Source organism: Coccinella septempunctata, chromosome 1, assembly GCF_907165205.1.
Source record: "Coccinella septempunctata chromosome 1, icCocSept1.1, whole genome shotgun sequence".
Lineage (NCBI taxonomy): Eukaryota > Metazoa > Arthropoda > Insecta > Coleoptera > Coccinellidae > Coccinella > Coccinella septempunctata.
In genome coordinates, this window is record NC_058189.1 from 41,934,861 (window position 1) to 41,953,127 (window position 18,267).

Consider the following 18,267-nt stretch of genomic DNA (forward strand, 5'->3'; position numbering starts at 1 on the left):
TCGGGAAAGCGACTGACGCCCATTTTCACTCATAATCATGAATAATTTACAATAAATTGCAGATTGCAGATTGCAGTTATATAAGTATTGCTGAAATGTACCTGATTTATCACTATAATTTGACCCCCCTTTAAATTTGTTACTAAATAAGGTAAAACAAAATGTTTTTTACAAAAGCTTCACATATTGATGTTTTTTAAAATGATTTCACAAAATGAAATATATACAGAGTGGGCAAATGATCGTTTCATGGTCTTCTGCATTCTCCAATATTTGCACTAGGGCTGGATAAATACATAGCGTTCTCCAATACATCTAAATAAATTTGGCCTCTGAGATAACCGTGCCAAATATGTGATTTCCATAAATAGGTACCTGCATAAGAATCCAATTTTTGGGGAAACTCAGTGTGCACCTCACGAAATAACCTTGTATTTTCATATGACCAATACCTAGTTATGCCGGTTTACAATGCCGTTAAGGTAAAATTAACACTCGTCCGAAAAACAGATATCGAACATATAGTTTTGATTAACGTTAATCATTTTACTGACCACTTCAAAGAACTGGATCCGACGATCGGGATCATTCTCATTCAGTTCCCGAACCCATCGTATCTTATTAGGATGGAATTTATGTTGTTTAAGGATTCTCCTGATCGTTGTGCGTGAACCACCAGATACATCGGAAAATTTCCCAGTACGAAAGGTCGGATCCATTGCTACATGATCTAAGGCAACAATGTCCCTCGCTTCGTCTCTTTCATGTACCCTTTTTTTGTTTCCGACTGAACCAGTAGCGTAAAATTTGGCAACCAGTTGCACAACGTAAGCAGCGAATACATTTTTTCTAGGATATCATTCGTTATTTCTAAAGAATAATTTCATCATTTCCACCCTTTCTTCTACAGAACACACCATCTTAATTCTATTAAAAATTCACACTCGCTTTGAAACACTTTAAACGTTCTAAAAAATTCACGATAAGCTGAAGTAAATCAAAAACATGGTCTGCCTACTTTTTAGGACAAAAAAATTAAATACTTTCGAAACGTGTTGGATACGAATAATATTATCGAGATAAATTCCATATTGGCTCTTTCACTATTTTCATTATTTCATTATCGATGTATATTTTAAAGCGAAGTGTTGGGGTCAGATAGTACTCGATACGCTCTTCAAAATTAGTTATCGCAACAACCCCCATCCCTATTCATCAGAGGGTCGTGGTCCTCCCCCCGTGGGGGGATTGAAGTTGTTCCCCCTCGAATCAGAAATTGATTGGTTCAAGCGATTTACCACATTTTCATTTTGAAGTCGGAAAATCGAGGTGTTAAATTTTCGTTACACCACTCTAATATTTCATTTACTGAATATTCAGTCTTCACGTATATAAAAAGACCATTCTTCAACTTTTTAGGAATTTTATCATTCGAAACAACTTTTTTTCTTCTTCATCAACCCCTATACCGCCCATCCATACAAATCAATGTATTTAATATGTTAGATACGTTCGATACTGCGAATGCAACAACCGTTTCAATTAATCATTTCATAGAAGAATCCCAAGTTTCGAAATATCTCTATTTAAAGGTAATGATTCCTTTTGCAATTCCATAACAACCAATAGAAAATTCAATATTTTCGATGTACATAAAAAGCTGTACTTCATGCGTTTAATTCAACTAGAAATAAAAGTTTTATATCAATAAAATTAGACATCAATATTTTATGGTTCTTGATATTGATACCAAAGGAATAAATTGATACCGTTTTCCATTTCTCATCCCAGTGTGCGATCAGAAATAGGGATGTTCATTCCAATAGTATTTTTCTTATTTTTGTTGGGGTATGATTATGCTGAAGGTGAGAATAGTTGATTTAGATATTTAGGGATTCGGAATCAAAATCGACAATTGCGAAATGTCAATCATCTTTCCTGTGCGAAGAGATCTGGGAGAAATTTTCTGAAGGATGAGGTTTCAACCTTACTAAATTTTTCATTTAACAATATGAATAATAAAAAAACATATTGCTTGATTGTTTACTCATTTAGAAATGTGACGTACCGAACTATTCCAATTATACAAAGAACTAACTGCATCAAAATCTGTTTGGCATCTGCGTAAACTACAGCAAAATACTCGCTTCAATATATTTCTCTCAAAATAATCTATTTCAACAATTTTGAAATTTTTTCCTATTATGAAAATAAAACAAGCTTATAAATTCATTTCATTCAGTAGTCTTACTCTTCCAAAAATGGTTATACCAAGAAAGACTAAACGATTTTTATTTTTTCTGTTTATGCAAAAAAAAGAAGCTTATTTGTTTTATTCAGTAGTCCTTCATTATTCTCAGTTAATGCTGCAGTATGGCACTGCTTCAAGCCTTCATAGCTTTACCTACATAGCTAATACGCTAAGGTAATACGCTACCAAATCACTCCCAATCTCTGAAACAAAATCAATTAAAAATGAAATAAACGATTTTCTCCTGACAAATTAGTGGAAAAATTTACGCGGGAGCAAATCGTTTATTTCATTTTTAATTGATTTTGTTTCAGAGATTGGGAGTGAAAACCCTAAAAAGTTTATTAAGAAATGCAGAATCCTCCCAGAATAAATTTCAATCGATATCTGGTGATACCTGAACTACAACTTTTTAACCCGACGATATAGAGAAAAATGAATGTACCATTCATGTCGTCTTTCATCGAGAAAATAATAATGCAACTGCATTCCTTTATCTTCTTTTGTTTTTGAGTTATAGGCTAAAATTTAAATTTGGGCCATTTCAACTTTGGTCATTATCTCCATTCCTGTTTGTGCTAGGATGTTGAAATGAAGACATTATTCAGACACATTTTTGATTGAAATCAAATAGCGTACTATGATTTTTTCCTACAGGTTTATTTGCTGAGCTATAACATAAAGTTTTGTTTTTTCTTATGAAAACAGTAGTTTAAAATGACGCCATTTTTTTACGGTTTCAGAAATATATCATACATTGGCCCTCAGTCTTTCTAAGTCATTTTAAAATACTGTTTTCATAAGAAAAAATACATCTTTATATTATAGCTCAGGAAATATACCTGTTGGAAAAAAACATAGTACGCCACTGGATTGCTATCAAAAAAGTGTCTGTATAATGTCTCCATTTCAATATCCTAGCTGAAACAGAAACGGAGATAATGACCCAAGTTGAAATTTTAATTTTAACCTATAACTCGAAAACAAAAGAAGATAGAGTAATGTAGTTGATGGCATTATTAGTTTCTCGAAAAAAGACGACCGTAATGTGCCATGCATTTTCCTCTATCTCGTTGGGTTGAAAAAGTTGGAATTCAGGTATCACCAATTTTGCCCACCCTGTACAATATGTGTATGTGTACCCATCTATTTTTCATAAAGAAGCGTCACTAGCGTTTAACAATTCATTTTTAATATTGATTTCATAATTTCCATCGTCTTCTCCGCGGAACCACCATTTTAATTCAACGAAACATTAATAATCCATTTGGCATTGATCTTTGGAATAACGACGAAATTTGGTCCCCATTACAACAACGTCAACAACCGTTTCTTCCAGTGCGCAATGAAAAATTATTGAAAGTAAAAATCTTAGATGAGAGGGCCTGTATATAAGTATCCTCTTTCGATGAGTTCTTGTAGCAGTTGCTCTCAACCGATATCGCTCAAAATTTCCATAAAATGGCTCTGTCCTCAAAAGTCAATGAATTTGAAAATTCTTTTTTTTCAGGTTCGCAGTGTCCAGTACGGATGCGATGCGGTAAGTAGAAATGTATCAAACTCATATATTTCAATAAAAATACATTTATGTGTCAATTAAAATTTAGGTCGATACTTGATGAAAATCCATAATTGACTAAATAACAGATGATATAGTATGATCTTCACAAAATAGCAAAACACGTGTCGTCGTTCAAATACTCATTTTTGTGAAAATCATAATATAATCTGTTTTTACTTTGATAAAATTTTATTGGAATCATGTTGAATTGTTCAATAAGGGGAAATTTAGGACATAGATGTTCATCATCAACCCCTATAAACTTAAATGGAAGGGGGGTTGAGTTGAGTTTTGTAGGTAAACTGATTGCTTTTTCAAAAATGTCTTACAACTGTACAATTGAACTTTTTTGTAAGTGAATAAAAGGGGTAGAATAGTAGGTACGATAGTAAGAGTTGCAAGGAAACATGAGAAGAATGAAAAATTCTTTCCTGTAAGATTTTCATAATATTGTAAATATGTACCTTAATTAATTTAAAGACAAAAATATAACCAATTTTCAAATTCGGCCTTTACCTTTCGGGAAAATTCTACATGAATTTCTCGGCATGCTGCACGTATTCCCGTATGCTTACTATCAATTCTTCTACATCTCGGGGCTGTGTTTTATACACAACCATAGATATACTAACCTAACATGGATGAGCCCTCCCATATTCGAGCTATGGAAGAATGTATTGCCGAGAGAGATAGAGCTAGTAGTGGCAAAAACCCCGCAAATTCCATTTAAAAAGCATTGAATGAGTATGGAAATTCTGTTATTTGTGCGTTTTTCATGACAATTCTAGTAGCAAACATGAAAATATTGGGCGCATACATTGCCTGAATGAGTATTTGTTTTTATAGCCACAAAAATTCATGAATATGGAAAATCAAGGAAATTCGCGGGAAGAAAAATATGAATCCTATTGCGATCGCAGTAATGGTTTATTTAATAAATTTAAATGAATACAGAGTGTTTCAAAACTCAATACAATAAGTTTAGGCTAGGGGTTTATTCCCTTGGGAATTTTTAGGCGAAAAGTTCATGTAACCGTAGGACCACAAACGCGAGCTGTGCGGTTTTAAAAGTTTTCTTTTGGGTTTTACCAGAGAAGTTAAATACTGACGGCACTGATGCTACTTTTAAATTTTTATTGCCATCAACATAAAATAGTCCTCCTCAATGGGAATGAAATTTTTTCTTTATACCTCGAGTTTGTACACTTTATGGCTGCAAAAGATTTAACCATTATGTATTAGTGTTATTTAAACACTTTAATTTCAAAACACTCGGGAAAATCGCACAAAAAGCACAACAACAGTAAACTAAACACTCATAAACAACGCTTTTAGCGAGCTTTTTCCACTACTAGCTTTTTCTCTAGGCGTTTCTCTTTCCTTTACCGCTTCCATTGTAAGTTATAATTTCTATGTACACAACCGATTTTGAATGTCCCCAGCAGAGGAAAAATCCTAAATTTGTCAAGTCTCAGGAGCGTGGTGGCCATTGAATCGTCCCTTTTCTACCAAACCAATCAGTTTATTATCTGAGAGCAGTATGCTTATACAAGAAACCTCATTCACTTCCAACTATACCTTTTCAAGTTCAAATTGGCGCTAATTAGAATCAAAATGAAATTAGTCGAAATCAAATTGGCAATATCAATTTCAAACTGGCATTAATCTTCTTCTTCTTTATCTCCTCTTAAGACTTAGTCTTGTTTCTTCTACTATTCAACCCTGGAATTTATCAGAAGCAAATTTTCAATTATCAAGTGCAAACTGGCATTCGTCAATTTCAAATTGACAATGAACAAAATAAAATTGCACCTGTGAAATTCGAAGTTCGAATCAGTTGATCACAGATCAACGCACCTTTCCAGCTACTTTCTCTGTCTTTTTCCTGGAAAAGTTATGAGTTTTTCCAGTTGCAACCTTAGAACACTTCAAAACTATCACCAATGATGAGGGGTCTGAAATCGTCTCTTTTTATCTCTTTTCATAAGAAATCTTTAAAAAAAAGCTAAATTTTGGTTATGTTCCGTCTGTTTTGTTAATGAAACGACATGGAAGAATCCAGAATTTGCAGAGATTAGAGAATATCGTTTATATCAATATTGGCAAGGTAATGGTTGTTAACCGTTGCAAAATTCATCGCTCATATCCAAAGATTCATTCCTTCTGCATTCGATATGCAAGATATAATTTTTTGAGGAAATTCTTTGTTCTCGAATGGTTTTAATTAATTATTACGTTTTTTACTGGGTTTATCATTGAATAAAAATTGTTCATCAAACATTTTACTCCAATGGAAAATTCAAAATTGCTAATGTGATTTTGTTTATTGTCAATTTGTAATTTACTAATGCCAGATTGAAATTGATTGTTACCAATTTGTTACTGTTTAATGCCAGTTTGAAAATGATGTTGCCAATTTGATTTTGCCTAATCTCATTTTGATTCTGATTAGCGCCAAGTCGAACTTGAATAAGTATAGATGCAGCACCATCTCATTACTTTCAACCAATTGGGCAATGGTTCACTCATGATTACCTAGTTACCTATAAGGAAAAACTTGAAATAGGAGAAACAGCAATTTCGAACTGCTCGATCAGTCTGTGACTTCCAGAAACCACAGAAGGAAACTGAAATTCGATTATCCCATGAATAATTTTGAGATTTCATTATATTTTCATTATGGATTCTCAAAGATTCCAACAAACAATTTATAAGATACAAGTCGTGAAATATCAACATTACTTATCGACGGAACATGAAATTTTAGTTTCATTCTGTAATTCTGTGGTTTCCGGAAGTCACAGACTGTAATCAAGTAACGTGCTTTCAAGAAAAATTGATCGTCAAGTACGCTACAGAATTTTGAAGGTCGATATTCCAGGTGAACTATCAATTTAGCGTTTCGGATTGTTGTATTAAAATTATCAGCAAATTATAAAGATGGAAGTGAAAAACCATTTAGTATTGAACCTCTTCTTCAAAATTGCGGAAAAAATAAGTGGAAATTTTCTATTCTGCAACTGCAACGTTCCAACAACTTCAAATATCTAATTATTGCTGTACATTATTATGAATCTTTCCAAAGTACTGTTCGGCAATATGTTGACGTTTTTCGTAAAACAGATATGTTCAAACAAAAAAGAATGTGGTCGACCAAATAAAAGAACCACAAAGTTATTTAACAATCAAGCGGAGTTCCAGAATTACATCTCGGAGGAAAGAGAGCGAGCAGATTTTCAGGTTACTTTGCTCTAATTGGACCATGGAGGTAGGAACCTCCATGGATTGGACGGTATTGACGTAACAGATTGAAAAGATGCGATTCTGGAACGAGCCATATAACCCACTAATGTATCCTCAGATAAAATGAACAAAATCACAGAAATTATAAGTACATAGATCAATTCGATACAAGATTACGAACATAACTAATGATCATGAGTACAACTGACAAAAATCAACAAAAGAAAGAGAAAAAAAAGCAAGAAACTCAGAATGCCCCAAAAATAGCAATTACGTACAATTCTTTTTTAAAATTTTTCGGATCTGCTCAAGAGACATAAAAAAATAATCAACTTGACCACTAAACATGTTGCTGGTCCGAGATATCCGACATAGAGGCGAGTGCTGAACCGTGTATGTGTTCCTAAAGGGTGCCATAAAAAGCTCACAGGCTCTGAGAGACCTCTGGGGAACATTAAAGCACAAGCCACCAAGAATATATGGGCTCTGAAGTTTATTGTTCAAGATCTTAAATGCAAAGAGTACCTCGGAGACCATACGTATGCTCGACAATGATAGCATTCCGAAATGCTCGCGCGCCAAAACATAGTCTCCATCAGGTAAATTTCGTTTTGAAAGCAAGAAATCTTATGAACCTGTTTTGAATACTCTCAAGGCGATTAATGTTAATTTTTTGCCTAGGATTCCACACGACACTTGCAAAGCTTAGTCTGCTCAGCACAAATGCACTGAAAAGGACCTTAATAATTGTTGTGACAGTTACGAATGCACTACATTTCCTAGATATATACCCTAACATTCTGGAGGACAAATTAACAACAGATTCGACATGGAGATCAAAGATTAGTTTGGGATCGAAGATGACTCCCAAGTCTCGAACAGAACTTGAAGATTCAAGCGATTCTTCATGTATATAATATATGTTCGCATTATTGGATTGTGGCTTCTCGTGAACGTCATTGATCTACATTTGGAGATATTAAGGAATAATCCATTCTCATCACAGAAAGCAACAAGTCGGTTTAAGTCACCTTGCAAACGCTCACAATCCTGATCGTTGAACACAGAAATGAAGAACTTCAAATCATCCGTGAACATAAAAAATCTACAATAATGAAAGCAGGTCGCAATCTTATTTATGTAGATTAAAAAAAGTGAAGGTCCAAGATGCGATCCCTGGGGCACGCCTGAAGTGGTCATAAATAGTCCAGATACAAATCCCAGAACCGAAACGAATTGAGAACGGTTTCTAATATAGGACTCAAACCATCTGAGCAGATTACCTGCCACACCGACCTCAGCCAAACGACTCAATAGTATATTATTACTAATTTTGTCAAAGGCTTTACTGAAGTCGGTGTAAATAGTCTCAACTTGAATCCTCCCGTCCATACAACCATGCACATACTCGGTGAAAACGGTGAAAGAGAAATTGAAATTATCATGCCTTCTTATAGCTAAATTTTGGTGAATTGTCCAAAAGTTATTTTCAACAGTTGTAGAAATTTAAGGCTAAGTACACATGAGGACGTTAGACGCCGCGTTTGTAGTTTTCACTTCGACCGTCGCGTTTGCAGCGCGCTTCGAGTTACTAGACAGGGCATTGGAGCGTACACATGTACGCGCGCTCAACGCGGCGTCTAACTCTCTCATGTGTACAAAGCAAAGATTATAGATTATAGATATTATATAATTTTTGGTACAAAGCCTATGGTCCGTTTGCAACAGCCGAGAATTCTCTAGAAAATTACTCGAGATTTCATGCGCCGTGAATTCTTTACCGTTACATACGCACTTTCGGTAGAATTCTCTGTTCAGTTGCATACAAAATAATCTCTGCCGTTTTCTCACCAAAATTTGGTAGAGAATTCTCGGCTGTTACAAACGGGCTTTAGCTAGGTACTTTAAGGAATGTGCTCATTTTAATGCGCCATTTTAAGCATCCTATTTTTTGAATATCTAGACTAGAATCATCGATAAAAACTCATCCCAAAACGATTTTTGTTTAATTTTAAACCCTTATAAACATTTTTAATAAGTTCAATAGACATTCTAGAAGTATGCAAAGGATGAAAACTGGGAAAATGTATGCCTATGGGGTCAAACAAGATATTTTACCCTTTACCACAAGTATTTACACTCGTAAGTCCAATTTCTTTTCTCAGATCCCAAAAATATTTTATCCAAGTGCCTTGAGTGTTTATAGTACACGGTACGCAAAATTCGATGGGATTGAATGGCAGCGCTGTAACGTTAAAAATTAGGTAAAAAAAGGAAAAATGTATGGCACGTTTCTGACCTCGATTTTTGAATTATGAATAATGGCCACTACCGCATCCCTCTATCTCCTTTTGTTTTCAAGTTATGAGTGAAAACTCATTTTTCGGCTCTTGGAATTGGCCAACTTGACCTAACTACATTTGGGTTTTTCAGTGGAAGATTAGTAGAGGCACGACGAATGTTATATGTTGTAAATCAGAAAAAATCGGGTACTGGTATATGGAAAGAGGAAAGAAGCATATATTTTATATTTAATGAACTAACAGTTGCCTACTATTATATCAATGAAGAGGAATATATAAAAATAAGGAATAAATTACTACATTGTTGATTTGCTGGTTGCTCCAGTTACACCTCTTGTATCCATGCTACTACTACTCTTTATCCTTTAATACGTGCTCGAATATTGGAAAAGTTCACTACTGAAGATCTATGGAGAGCATGTCTGATGATCCTTGCATCTAAAACAGGATCCACTGAAAAGCCTTTTTGTGAATCCTGCACTGAGCAAATATGTTGACTTGCTGACCATATCTCAAACCAAAATTCAGCGGTTAACCAATATGCGAAAGAAAAATGACGTGGAGAAAATGTTTCTATGAAATCACAAATCATTACAGATAGTCCCTACATACAACATATGGAAGAAAAAAGAAGCTTAGAAGAGGAGAAGAAAGGTTCCATCAGCCTTGTTCCTAACTGGTTCTGCTAAAAAATAAGATACAATCTTTTATCGAGAAGAAAAAGAAAACATTCATAGAAGCAGACAGAAGCCTTCTATTTCAAAAACGAAAGAACCATATTATTATTCCGCTCTTCGTTAAAAAAAAAATGAAGAATTACCAGCAGAGGAATGGATCAAGTGTAGTGTTTACCTGGAATGGTGGCTTTTGTATTGACAATAAGCAGCATTTTCCTTATATTGTAACATTTCGATGACATTATGTTGTTATTTATTTTGTTTGTGTAGTTCACTGAGCAATGCGTTTACTTACCCGCACATGCAGTCACTTACTTCGTGAGGGTGCGCACGCCAACCGCAGTACGGAGCAGGTGAAAAATGTTTTTGGAGGAAAAAAACGTTTTTGTTTGTTTACTTTTTGATACTTTTCATTGATCGGAAACAGCTCTATGAATATGTTTTAATTTTCCTAGCTTCAATATTTGAAACAGAGTTTAAAAGGCAAAAGTGCGCGCAGTTGCTCCGAATGACTCCATAGGTGTCTCGATAACTTTGTTATCATTTTTCGGAGTGAAATTCCCCCAAAATTCAATGGCTCGTTTGAAATCTAATAAATCACCCCTTGAAAGGTTCAACAATCATTATCCATGATTTCAATTAATATTATTTGTTTCAGCGCTGCGTCTAACTTACGGAGGATCTGGTGGATCTTTACTGGCAGTCCACAGCACCGAATCAAAAATATCAGTAATTGTCGACTCCGAAAATGATATGTCACTCCTAACAGACGGCCATTCAGGCTTTCAATTTATTTACAAACATCGAGAAAACAAGGGGATACAGATCAAAATGCTCCCAGGGCACTCTTGGAGTGCCCAAAGTAACATGCTGCAGTATATTGAATCTCTAAGGAGCCTGACTCACATCAGAATAACGCAGCAGGTGAAAATTCAAGAATTTATCATCAACTCCCCGCCGGACAATATAATAGACGCCCATATCAATATTATCAAGATTTTGCAACCAGAAATGTTCGATTATGTTAAAATCAGAAAAATTGGAGGTTTCTCGATTCTGATCAATTTAATCAAAGAAATGAGCAAACTGAAGAGAGAAGTACTTCGCGAGATCATCGACTCAAAAATGAAAATGAAAACCTTCGTCATTGCTGGAGGGTTCATGAACGTTGTCTCTACATTCCGTGGTATAAGTGTTCTCATCAAGGAAACATCTGGACAGATGGGGAGGATTATCATAAGAAATCCTAATTTCGACCTGGGACCTCTATTCATATCTGATAGCGGAAGCGAATCTCTTGCCATCATTGTTGAACAAATCAATGAACCAAATTCGCCGGTTTTCCAAATCGTCAAGAATCCCCCTACGGTCTACAAAATTGTCAGAGAATTCGGCGGTGGTATATACAGTGGTACGAGAGGAATTGAGACACTTGTATATCATTTGATATTCTTCTTGAATAAACAGATTACGATGGAAGCCTTCATCGATGTGGTGATACAAGTAACTGCTTCGTTCAAACAAATAAATTACGAAACAATCATCCATAAGATTGATTACATAGAAAGGATTCTGAAGAAAAAAATGGCACCTGCGTTTTCATACGAAATATTGCATAAATTTGAAATATTCAAACAAAACAAACTAGTGATAGAGCAAGTCAATATTCCTTATATCGTAAAGCTATTCTTGAAGGGAGGAGAACCAAAGATCAAGTCCGCCATAAACTTGTTGTTTGCTTTGAGAACTGACTACTTGAACAGTTTAACAACACTTCTCCTCAGATTAACATTCTTCACCCTTACTGAACAGGGTGTATATTTCTCTGTTGGACTATTCCCGAAACTAAAAACATTGATTAATTTCAATTCCAAAGAAAGTATTATTGTACAAATAGTTCGTAATATAAACCCTGCTATTCTACAGGGCGGAATAGACTTGACTACAATTCGCAGAATTCCTATAATTGGACAAATATACACCGGAATCATAGGTAGTATGACAGTACATAAGGAACAAAGAGATGTATGGATGAAAATGTTGGTGAAACAGGAAGCTTTCACCCAAATATTCTCCTGGATTAAATTTGGTGCCGGAATTCAAGGAGGACAAGAACCACGAGGCTGCATCCACGATATGGGCCTCTGGGCTTTGGCTAGTACCAGTGGATGTGTATTTTATGATTAACTTTGACGTTATTGTCAGATTGTCGATTTAGAATTGATCACTGTTTTTATTTTTTGGAAAAATTAAATGTTTTCCTTGACTAATAGATGTTTTTTTCCTAATTCGTCAACACTTAAAACACTTTAACATCGAATGAATAATGAATCAATTGTACAGTAAGTTCTAGGTATGACATTTAGATATACGAAGGTTTTTTTGGGAAATACGAGTTTCGAAAATTTCCAAAAAGACGGGTATGTTAAAAATTCGTCCACACCGAATGGTTGAATGAAGGTCGATGAAATTTCGAGCTTTATCACTAAAGGTGCTGCTCCTGTAGAATATGTATCACACTTTCATATTTGCGACGTTCTCAAATTTTTCAGTAAGTTTGTATTGACTGTACTACTGATTCTATTCACTAACGCCATCTATTTAACAGTTTGGTCTGAGAGCAGCGGTTAAATCTTCCATGTTCTAGGTTCGTGAACCATATTTTGGCTACTGCGGTTGGGAACCACTGCTGTAGAGTGTTATTCTTTCGGTTTCTCTCCAGAAACTCTTTCCCATAGGTGCATTTTCCTATACCACAGAAAGGCTCTGGGCCAGTAAGTGCCGTTTGTGCTCCCCTTCTGGCGAGTGTGTTGGCTTTCTCGTTTCCTTTGATTCCAGAGTGACCTGGAACCCAGAATAAAGAGACCTTGTTGTTCTTATTGCCTATTTCAATGAGTTTCCTTCGGCACTCCCATGTCAGCTTTGGGTTGATGACATAGGGGTCAGTGCTTCGATAGAGGCTCGATAATCAGAATGGATCACTATGTCACATCCTTGATTATTTCATTTCAGGTTTATGTCCACGCATCTTTTGATTGCAAAAGAATTTGTGCATTTGGTGCTTGCCCCGTATATTCCAGCGCCAGCCCCGTATATTCCAGCGCCAGCCCCGTATATTCCAGCGCCAGCCCCGCATATTCCAGCGCCAGCCCCTGTCGTGGTTTTTGAACCATCAAATATAGTATTCAATAGTAGATATTCACTTTGAAATTCTGGGTAGAGTATTCCTTTTTCCATTCCTCCCTTCCACAAAGCATCGTGTTGAAGTTCTTCTCAATAATTAATTTTTTAATCATAACATCATTTATATGTAGGTTCGCTGATGAGATGTACTTGTTTAGAGAGGACCAGGCTCTCTGACTTTTAATTCTCCTATTACCTGTACCATCCCTAGATATTCTGAGAATGGCCTCATGAGCTACCCTATCCATCACTAGATGTAGAGGAGTGAGATCTGTCATGACCTAAAGTGCTCTACTTGGGCACGTTCTCTAGCTCCAATGATGCACGCACTGTCAAGCCTTTGTATCTTGTCGAGTATTTGCCTCGTGCTCGTCTGAAGAAATATTATTTCTAATATGCTAATATTCCACAAAAAGCTGTTGTCTAGGGTTATTCGCGAATATTTGACTTCCGTCTTCCATTCTACGATATCGCCAATAAACGAGATGGATTTCACAGCTGGAAGGTTTCTTTTCCAAGTAAAGGGAATTCATTCATTCATTCATTCATTCATTGCTGTATCCCGTTACGGAAATAAATCTACAAAAAGACGGTGCGAACAGACTTATAATTTCTTAGGGCTAATTGCTACTGTGTGCCCTCCTGTGACTGAAGAGACCCAACCGTGACCTACAGATCCTTCCAGACTCCAGGCATGGATAGTCACCAACCAGATCTGACCGCCGCTGTATCCTTCTCGAGTCTCCATTCTTACTGTGCACCAAAGACCTCCACTGTGACATGTCTAACGCTAGTTGTTCCCAGTTATGATTGGCATTACCTGATTTTAGGGATTGATGTAATATATCCTTAATCCGCATATACTGGCCTCCTGATTTCCGGGCTCCCTCTATGAATTCGCCATACCGAGCTATTATGGGGAGTCTTGTGTCTTGCATCCTCAGAATGTGGTCTCTCCATCTGAGTCGGGCCCTCGTTACTTGAGTCTCAATTGTTGTACAACTCGCGCGTTGCAAGACTTCTGCATTCGAAACTTTGTGGAACCATCTGATGTGCATTACGTTGTTGCGTTTGTTCAAGCTGTTTAATATGTCGCCTGCAGGTCGTCCAGTTTTCGCTTCCGTAAGGAAGCGTTGGTAGGACTGCTTTGTAAACAGCTGTCTTGGTCTTCAGACTGAGGTCGTGATTTTGAAACACTCAGTCCTTCAGCTTCCAGAATGCCCGTAAAGCTGAATTGATACGGTTGTGTATTTCCGTGTCTAGGTTAGCCCTAGTATTTATGAAGCTTTCCAAGTATTCTAACTACTCGACCTGTCCAACATTATCTGTAGATCCTCTGAGCTGCTAGCGATAAGTGCGCAGTCGTCTGCATATTCAAGTTCCGTGATAAACTTTGTACGGGATTTTGCTCTGAGGCGCTTCAGGTTAAATAGGCCTCCATCAAATCTTAATCTTATTCCAACACTTAACACTTCTTACAGGCATACTCATGTCAGCAATTATCGAGACAGCTATGGCGAAAATATCGAACAGTTTTATTCCAGAGTACCTCGATTTGGCCAAAAGCCCGAAAGCCGCACTGGGATTCAGGTAATAGCTTTTCTAAGAGTGGAATCAGACGATTAGCCATAATCTTAGAGAGAATTTTACCGGCCACCGGCCAGCATCGATATGCCGCTGTAATTTTTGCAATTTGACGTATCGCCTTTGTTCTTATAGAGGTTGATAACTAAAGCGTCTCTAAAGTCTTGTGGCACATCTTGATACCAGATCTTGCGGAATAGTGTTAGGAGGCTATTGACAATGTCGTCATCCAGGGCTTTGAATATCTCCGCTGGAACACCGTCTAGACCAGGTGACTTATCATATTTTTTATCGCACTTATGATTTCCGACATTGAGATTTCTTCATCAAGCGATGTCATCGGACTATACGCGGGAGCAGGTCTAAAATGAATAAATCCGATTCGTTATTTTGATTCAAGACCAGTGAGTAATGCTCCTTCCATCTTTCGAGAATTTTTCTATCATCAGTTAGGATAGCTCCATGAGCATGACCATAAAGTTTTAATAACTTCCAAAAAAACGCCTGTAGGCGTAAGGGAATTACTGTGGTCAAGGTTGGGTTAATGTTCAGCCCCACTGCTCAATAATTCTGATGCCCTTCTGTAGTAAGTCACAGAGGGTGTCTTCGAATTTACCTCTTTCTATCACACAATGTCATCGGCATAGCCTACACATTCGAAGCCAAGCTCCTATAGCTTGTACAGTGGCTCATCCACTACCAAGCTCCATAGGAGAGGAGATATTACACCTCCTTGTGGTGTTCCGCCAGCAGTGGATTTGACGGCTATGAACATTGCTTTGGTGAGCCCATCAAACCAATGTCTCAGCTGTCCTTGTATGTTGTGTTGTCGAAGGCCCTAGATATGTCTAGGAAGGAGCATATGGCGATTTCTTTGTTGTTCAGAATCTTCTGAATGACTTCGGTCAGCTGATACAGAGCAGTGTCTCTGTTGAGCGACCAGCCCTGTTTGCATGCTGACATTTATGAAGTAGTGCCTTCTCCAATTTCTCCGTTCTCACTTAGTTTTCTACTACTTTCTCCATCGTTTTAAGCAAAAAGGAGGTTGAGCGAATGGATCTAAGAGGTCAAGGATAAGTCCAGTCCTTTTTCCCTATTCTTGGAATGAAGGGTTCTTTACAGATTGCTGTGTGTTTGACGCATCAACCAAACCTGCCACCGCGACCAAAGCGGTCCTTAGTAACATAAAGACAAACTCAGAGAGCTAAACTTCTCTCTCTAGTTCCATCAAAAGGGAGATGATGTCAAAGGAGGAGTGATTCTTCTTCTAAATTCAGCTTTGGAGAGCCAAAGACTCCAAGTCTGACCCTGTCTGCCGCCGAACAGTCACAGGGTATCTGCTCAATCGTTTTCTTCCTCTAGACAGGTCCTGCTGATTGAATCATTGACGATGCTAATTTTGTGTAAGTGAGCTCCGAGCCTACAATGTTCTGTGAAGACCGCCATTATAGATCTCAGATTGGTTCTAGAAAATCCTAGTCATCGACTAGTGTATTAACTCGGAGGCCCTGTGTGAGTGACGCAGTGCAGGACTGCGTCAGTATTTCCTATGCCTTATTGTTCCGTTCCCTGATCAAGGATTTGGAAATTGCTACAGTGGATTCCGGACCAATAAGCGCTGAGGTTGCGTCTTCTGTAGCGAGAGCATCCGAAAATTCGTTGCCTCTGAAGTCTGAGCGTCCAGTGTCTGAACGAGTTGCAGTCTGTTGTGACTTCCCAATTCGGAGTGGTTAAATCTGCATTCGAGTACATGTGCTGAATTGCATTTGTCAGCTGCGAGAGATTTGGAAGGTTAATTTGCCCTTTTCCATTCATTATTTACTTGCCCCAATGCTTGTAATCCTCAGAAAATGGAGAGAATCTCTTCTGTTCCCTTCTGCAGTACAGGAAACGTCCCATCCAACCCTTGTGATTTCTACGGCTGAAAGGTGCTAATTGTCCATTCCAGTTGTTGCCTTGTATATACCCTCTTAGCAATATCCCAATCATCCTTACAGGATTTCATAGTGTTATTGCTAGTTCAGCACTACTTCATGCGCGCACTAACTGAAAAAAGTGTTTTGAGAAGAAGAATCGATCGTTCCTCATCTCCCTGAGTGTATGACACGTCAGTCTTCTTTAGCGACATATCGTGGGGTTAGTACCCCTTTTTGCCAAGACTTTCTGAAGTCTGGCTGCAGTAGGGGTGGAAGTGATGATTACACAAAAAGCTTGGAAAATAAGCCTTTTTTGGCTTCCTAATTTCTTTATTATCTTGAGTAATGAACGTGAACATCTTCAGCAGAACTACTTATATTACTACATGAAATGAATGGTGTCCATTTCCAGCATTTATCAAACTAATCACAAAAGTACTCTTCCACTATTTTACCTGTCATTTCGTTATCGATGGAAATTTTGAAGCGAAATTTCAGGATCAGATAGTATTTGTTAAGATCTTCAACGTGAGGTATCGAAACACCCCCCATCCCTATTCAAAATCAAGTGGTTGCAGTAAGATCCTGTAATGATCTCCAGTTTTCTGAGAAAAATTGGAGTTCATTTTAGTGCATTCCTCTCATTTCACATTACCGCCTTTGAAAATATTTAATTCTCAAATATTCAGTACATGCATTCCGATAGGCAGAGTAAATGTAAAAAAACCGTTTATCTGTGTTTAACATTGTTTTTCTTGCATGCCGTTGAAGATTTTGACGTTTTTCTGATGTTGATATGCGATAAACCGGAGCTGACGACGTTTTTCACTCTTGTCGCATTCTGGAATTTTCAGATTTTAACGTGTGGCGGGATTTGCCTATAAAAGCAGATTTTTCCCCGCGACGGCCACTTTTGCTCTTTTACTTTTAGTCTCTCTTTTGTGACATTTACATCTTAGTCTCTTTTGTCACTTTTACGCTCTGTTCTCTCTTTTCTCTGCAATTCGACTTTAATTGTGTGCACGACAAGCCGTTCAGCGAATTTAGAATAAATTTTGTATTACGAAGTTAGTGCTCTTAGGAATTAATTTTTAGTTTTCGTTTTTTTTTCCGCGAGTGCCTGAAATAAAGGAGGTAGGTCCCCGTCTTTACCGTTCAGTTCTTCATTAGACCTACACCGGTTACTACTTTGACACTGCTGTACTGTATCGCTTTCTGTTATCTTTTGCCGTACTTTACCCTGTTTCGCGAGTCTGACTTTTCCCTTCGCTATCAGTCATGGTGCGTAAGCCCTTGGTGTAGTGAAGAGAAAATCCCGTCAACACCTGTTCGCGTTCCGCGTCATAAGTGTTGAAATCGAAATCTCTCCTTTTCTATCAGTCATGGTGCGTAAGCCCTTGGGGTAGAGAATAAGAGACATCGCTCGTCGTCAGTGAAATCCCGTAGTTGCGCTAAAAATAGACCTTTTCTTCGCTATCTTCTGGAGAAATACAATGAATTACATCCCGATACCGTATAGCAAGTCATTTCACTTCACGAGGTTATCCTT

At 37.2% G+C, this 18,267-nt stretch overlaps 1 protein-coding gene across 1 annotated transcript; it reads left to right on the forward strand.

Annotated features, from left to right (window-relative positions):
• The first annotated feature begins 1,739 nt into the window (after window positions 1-1,739).
• Window positions 1,740-12,305, forward strand: LOC123316258. Its single transcript, XM_044902233.1, has 3 exons — window positions 1,740-1,865; window positions 3,762-3,791; window positions 10,694-12,305. Exons 1-3 carry the CDS (start codon window positions 1,811-1,813, stop codon window positions 12,220-12,222), a joined length of 1,614 nt encoding a protein of 537 aa, XP_044758168.1. The 5' UTR covers window positions 1,740-1,810; the 3' UTR covers window positions 12,223-12,305.
• Window positions 12,306-18,267: the final 5,962 nt, after the last annotated feature.

What these genes read in the sequence shown, in the direction of transcription:
- LOC123316258 (XM_044902233.1), top strand. Translation starts at nt 1,811, where the DNA reads ATGTTCATTCCAATAGTATTTTTCTTATTTTTGTTGGGGTATGATTAT. An exon ending in GGGGTATGATTATGCTGAAG is followed by an intron (nt 1,866 to 3,761) that starts GTGAGAATAGTT and finishes CTTTTTTTTCAG; the next exon opens with GTTCGCAGTGTCCAGTACGG. An exon ending in TCCAGTACGGATGCGATGCG is followed by an intron (nt 3,792 to 10,693) that starts GTAAGTAGAAAT and finishes TATTTGTTTCAG; the next exon opens with CGCTGCGTCTAACTTACGGA.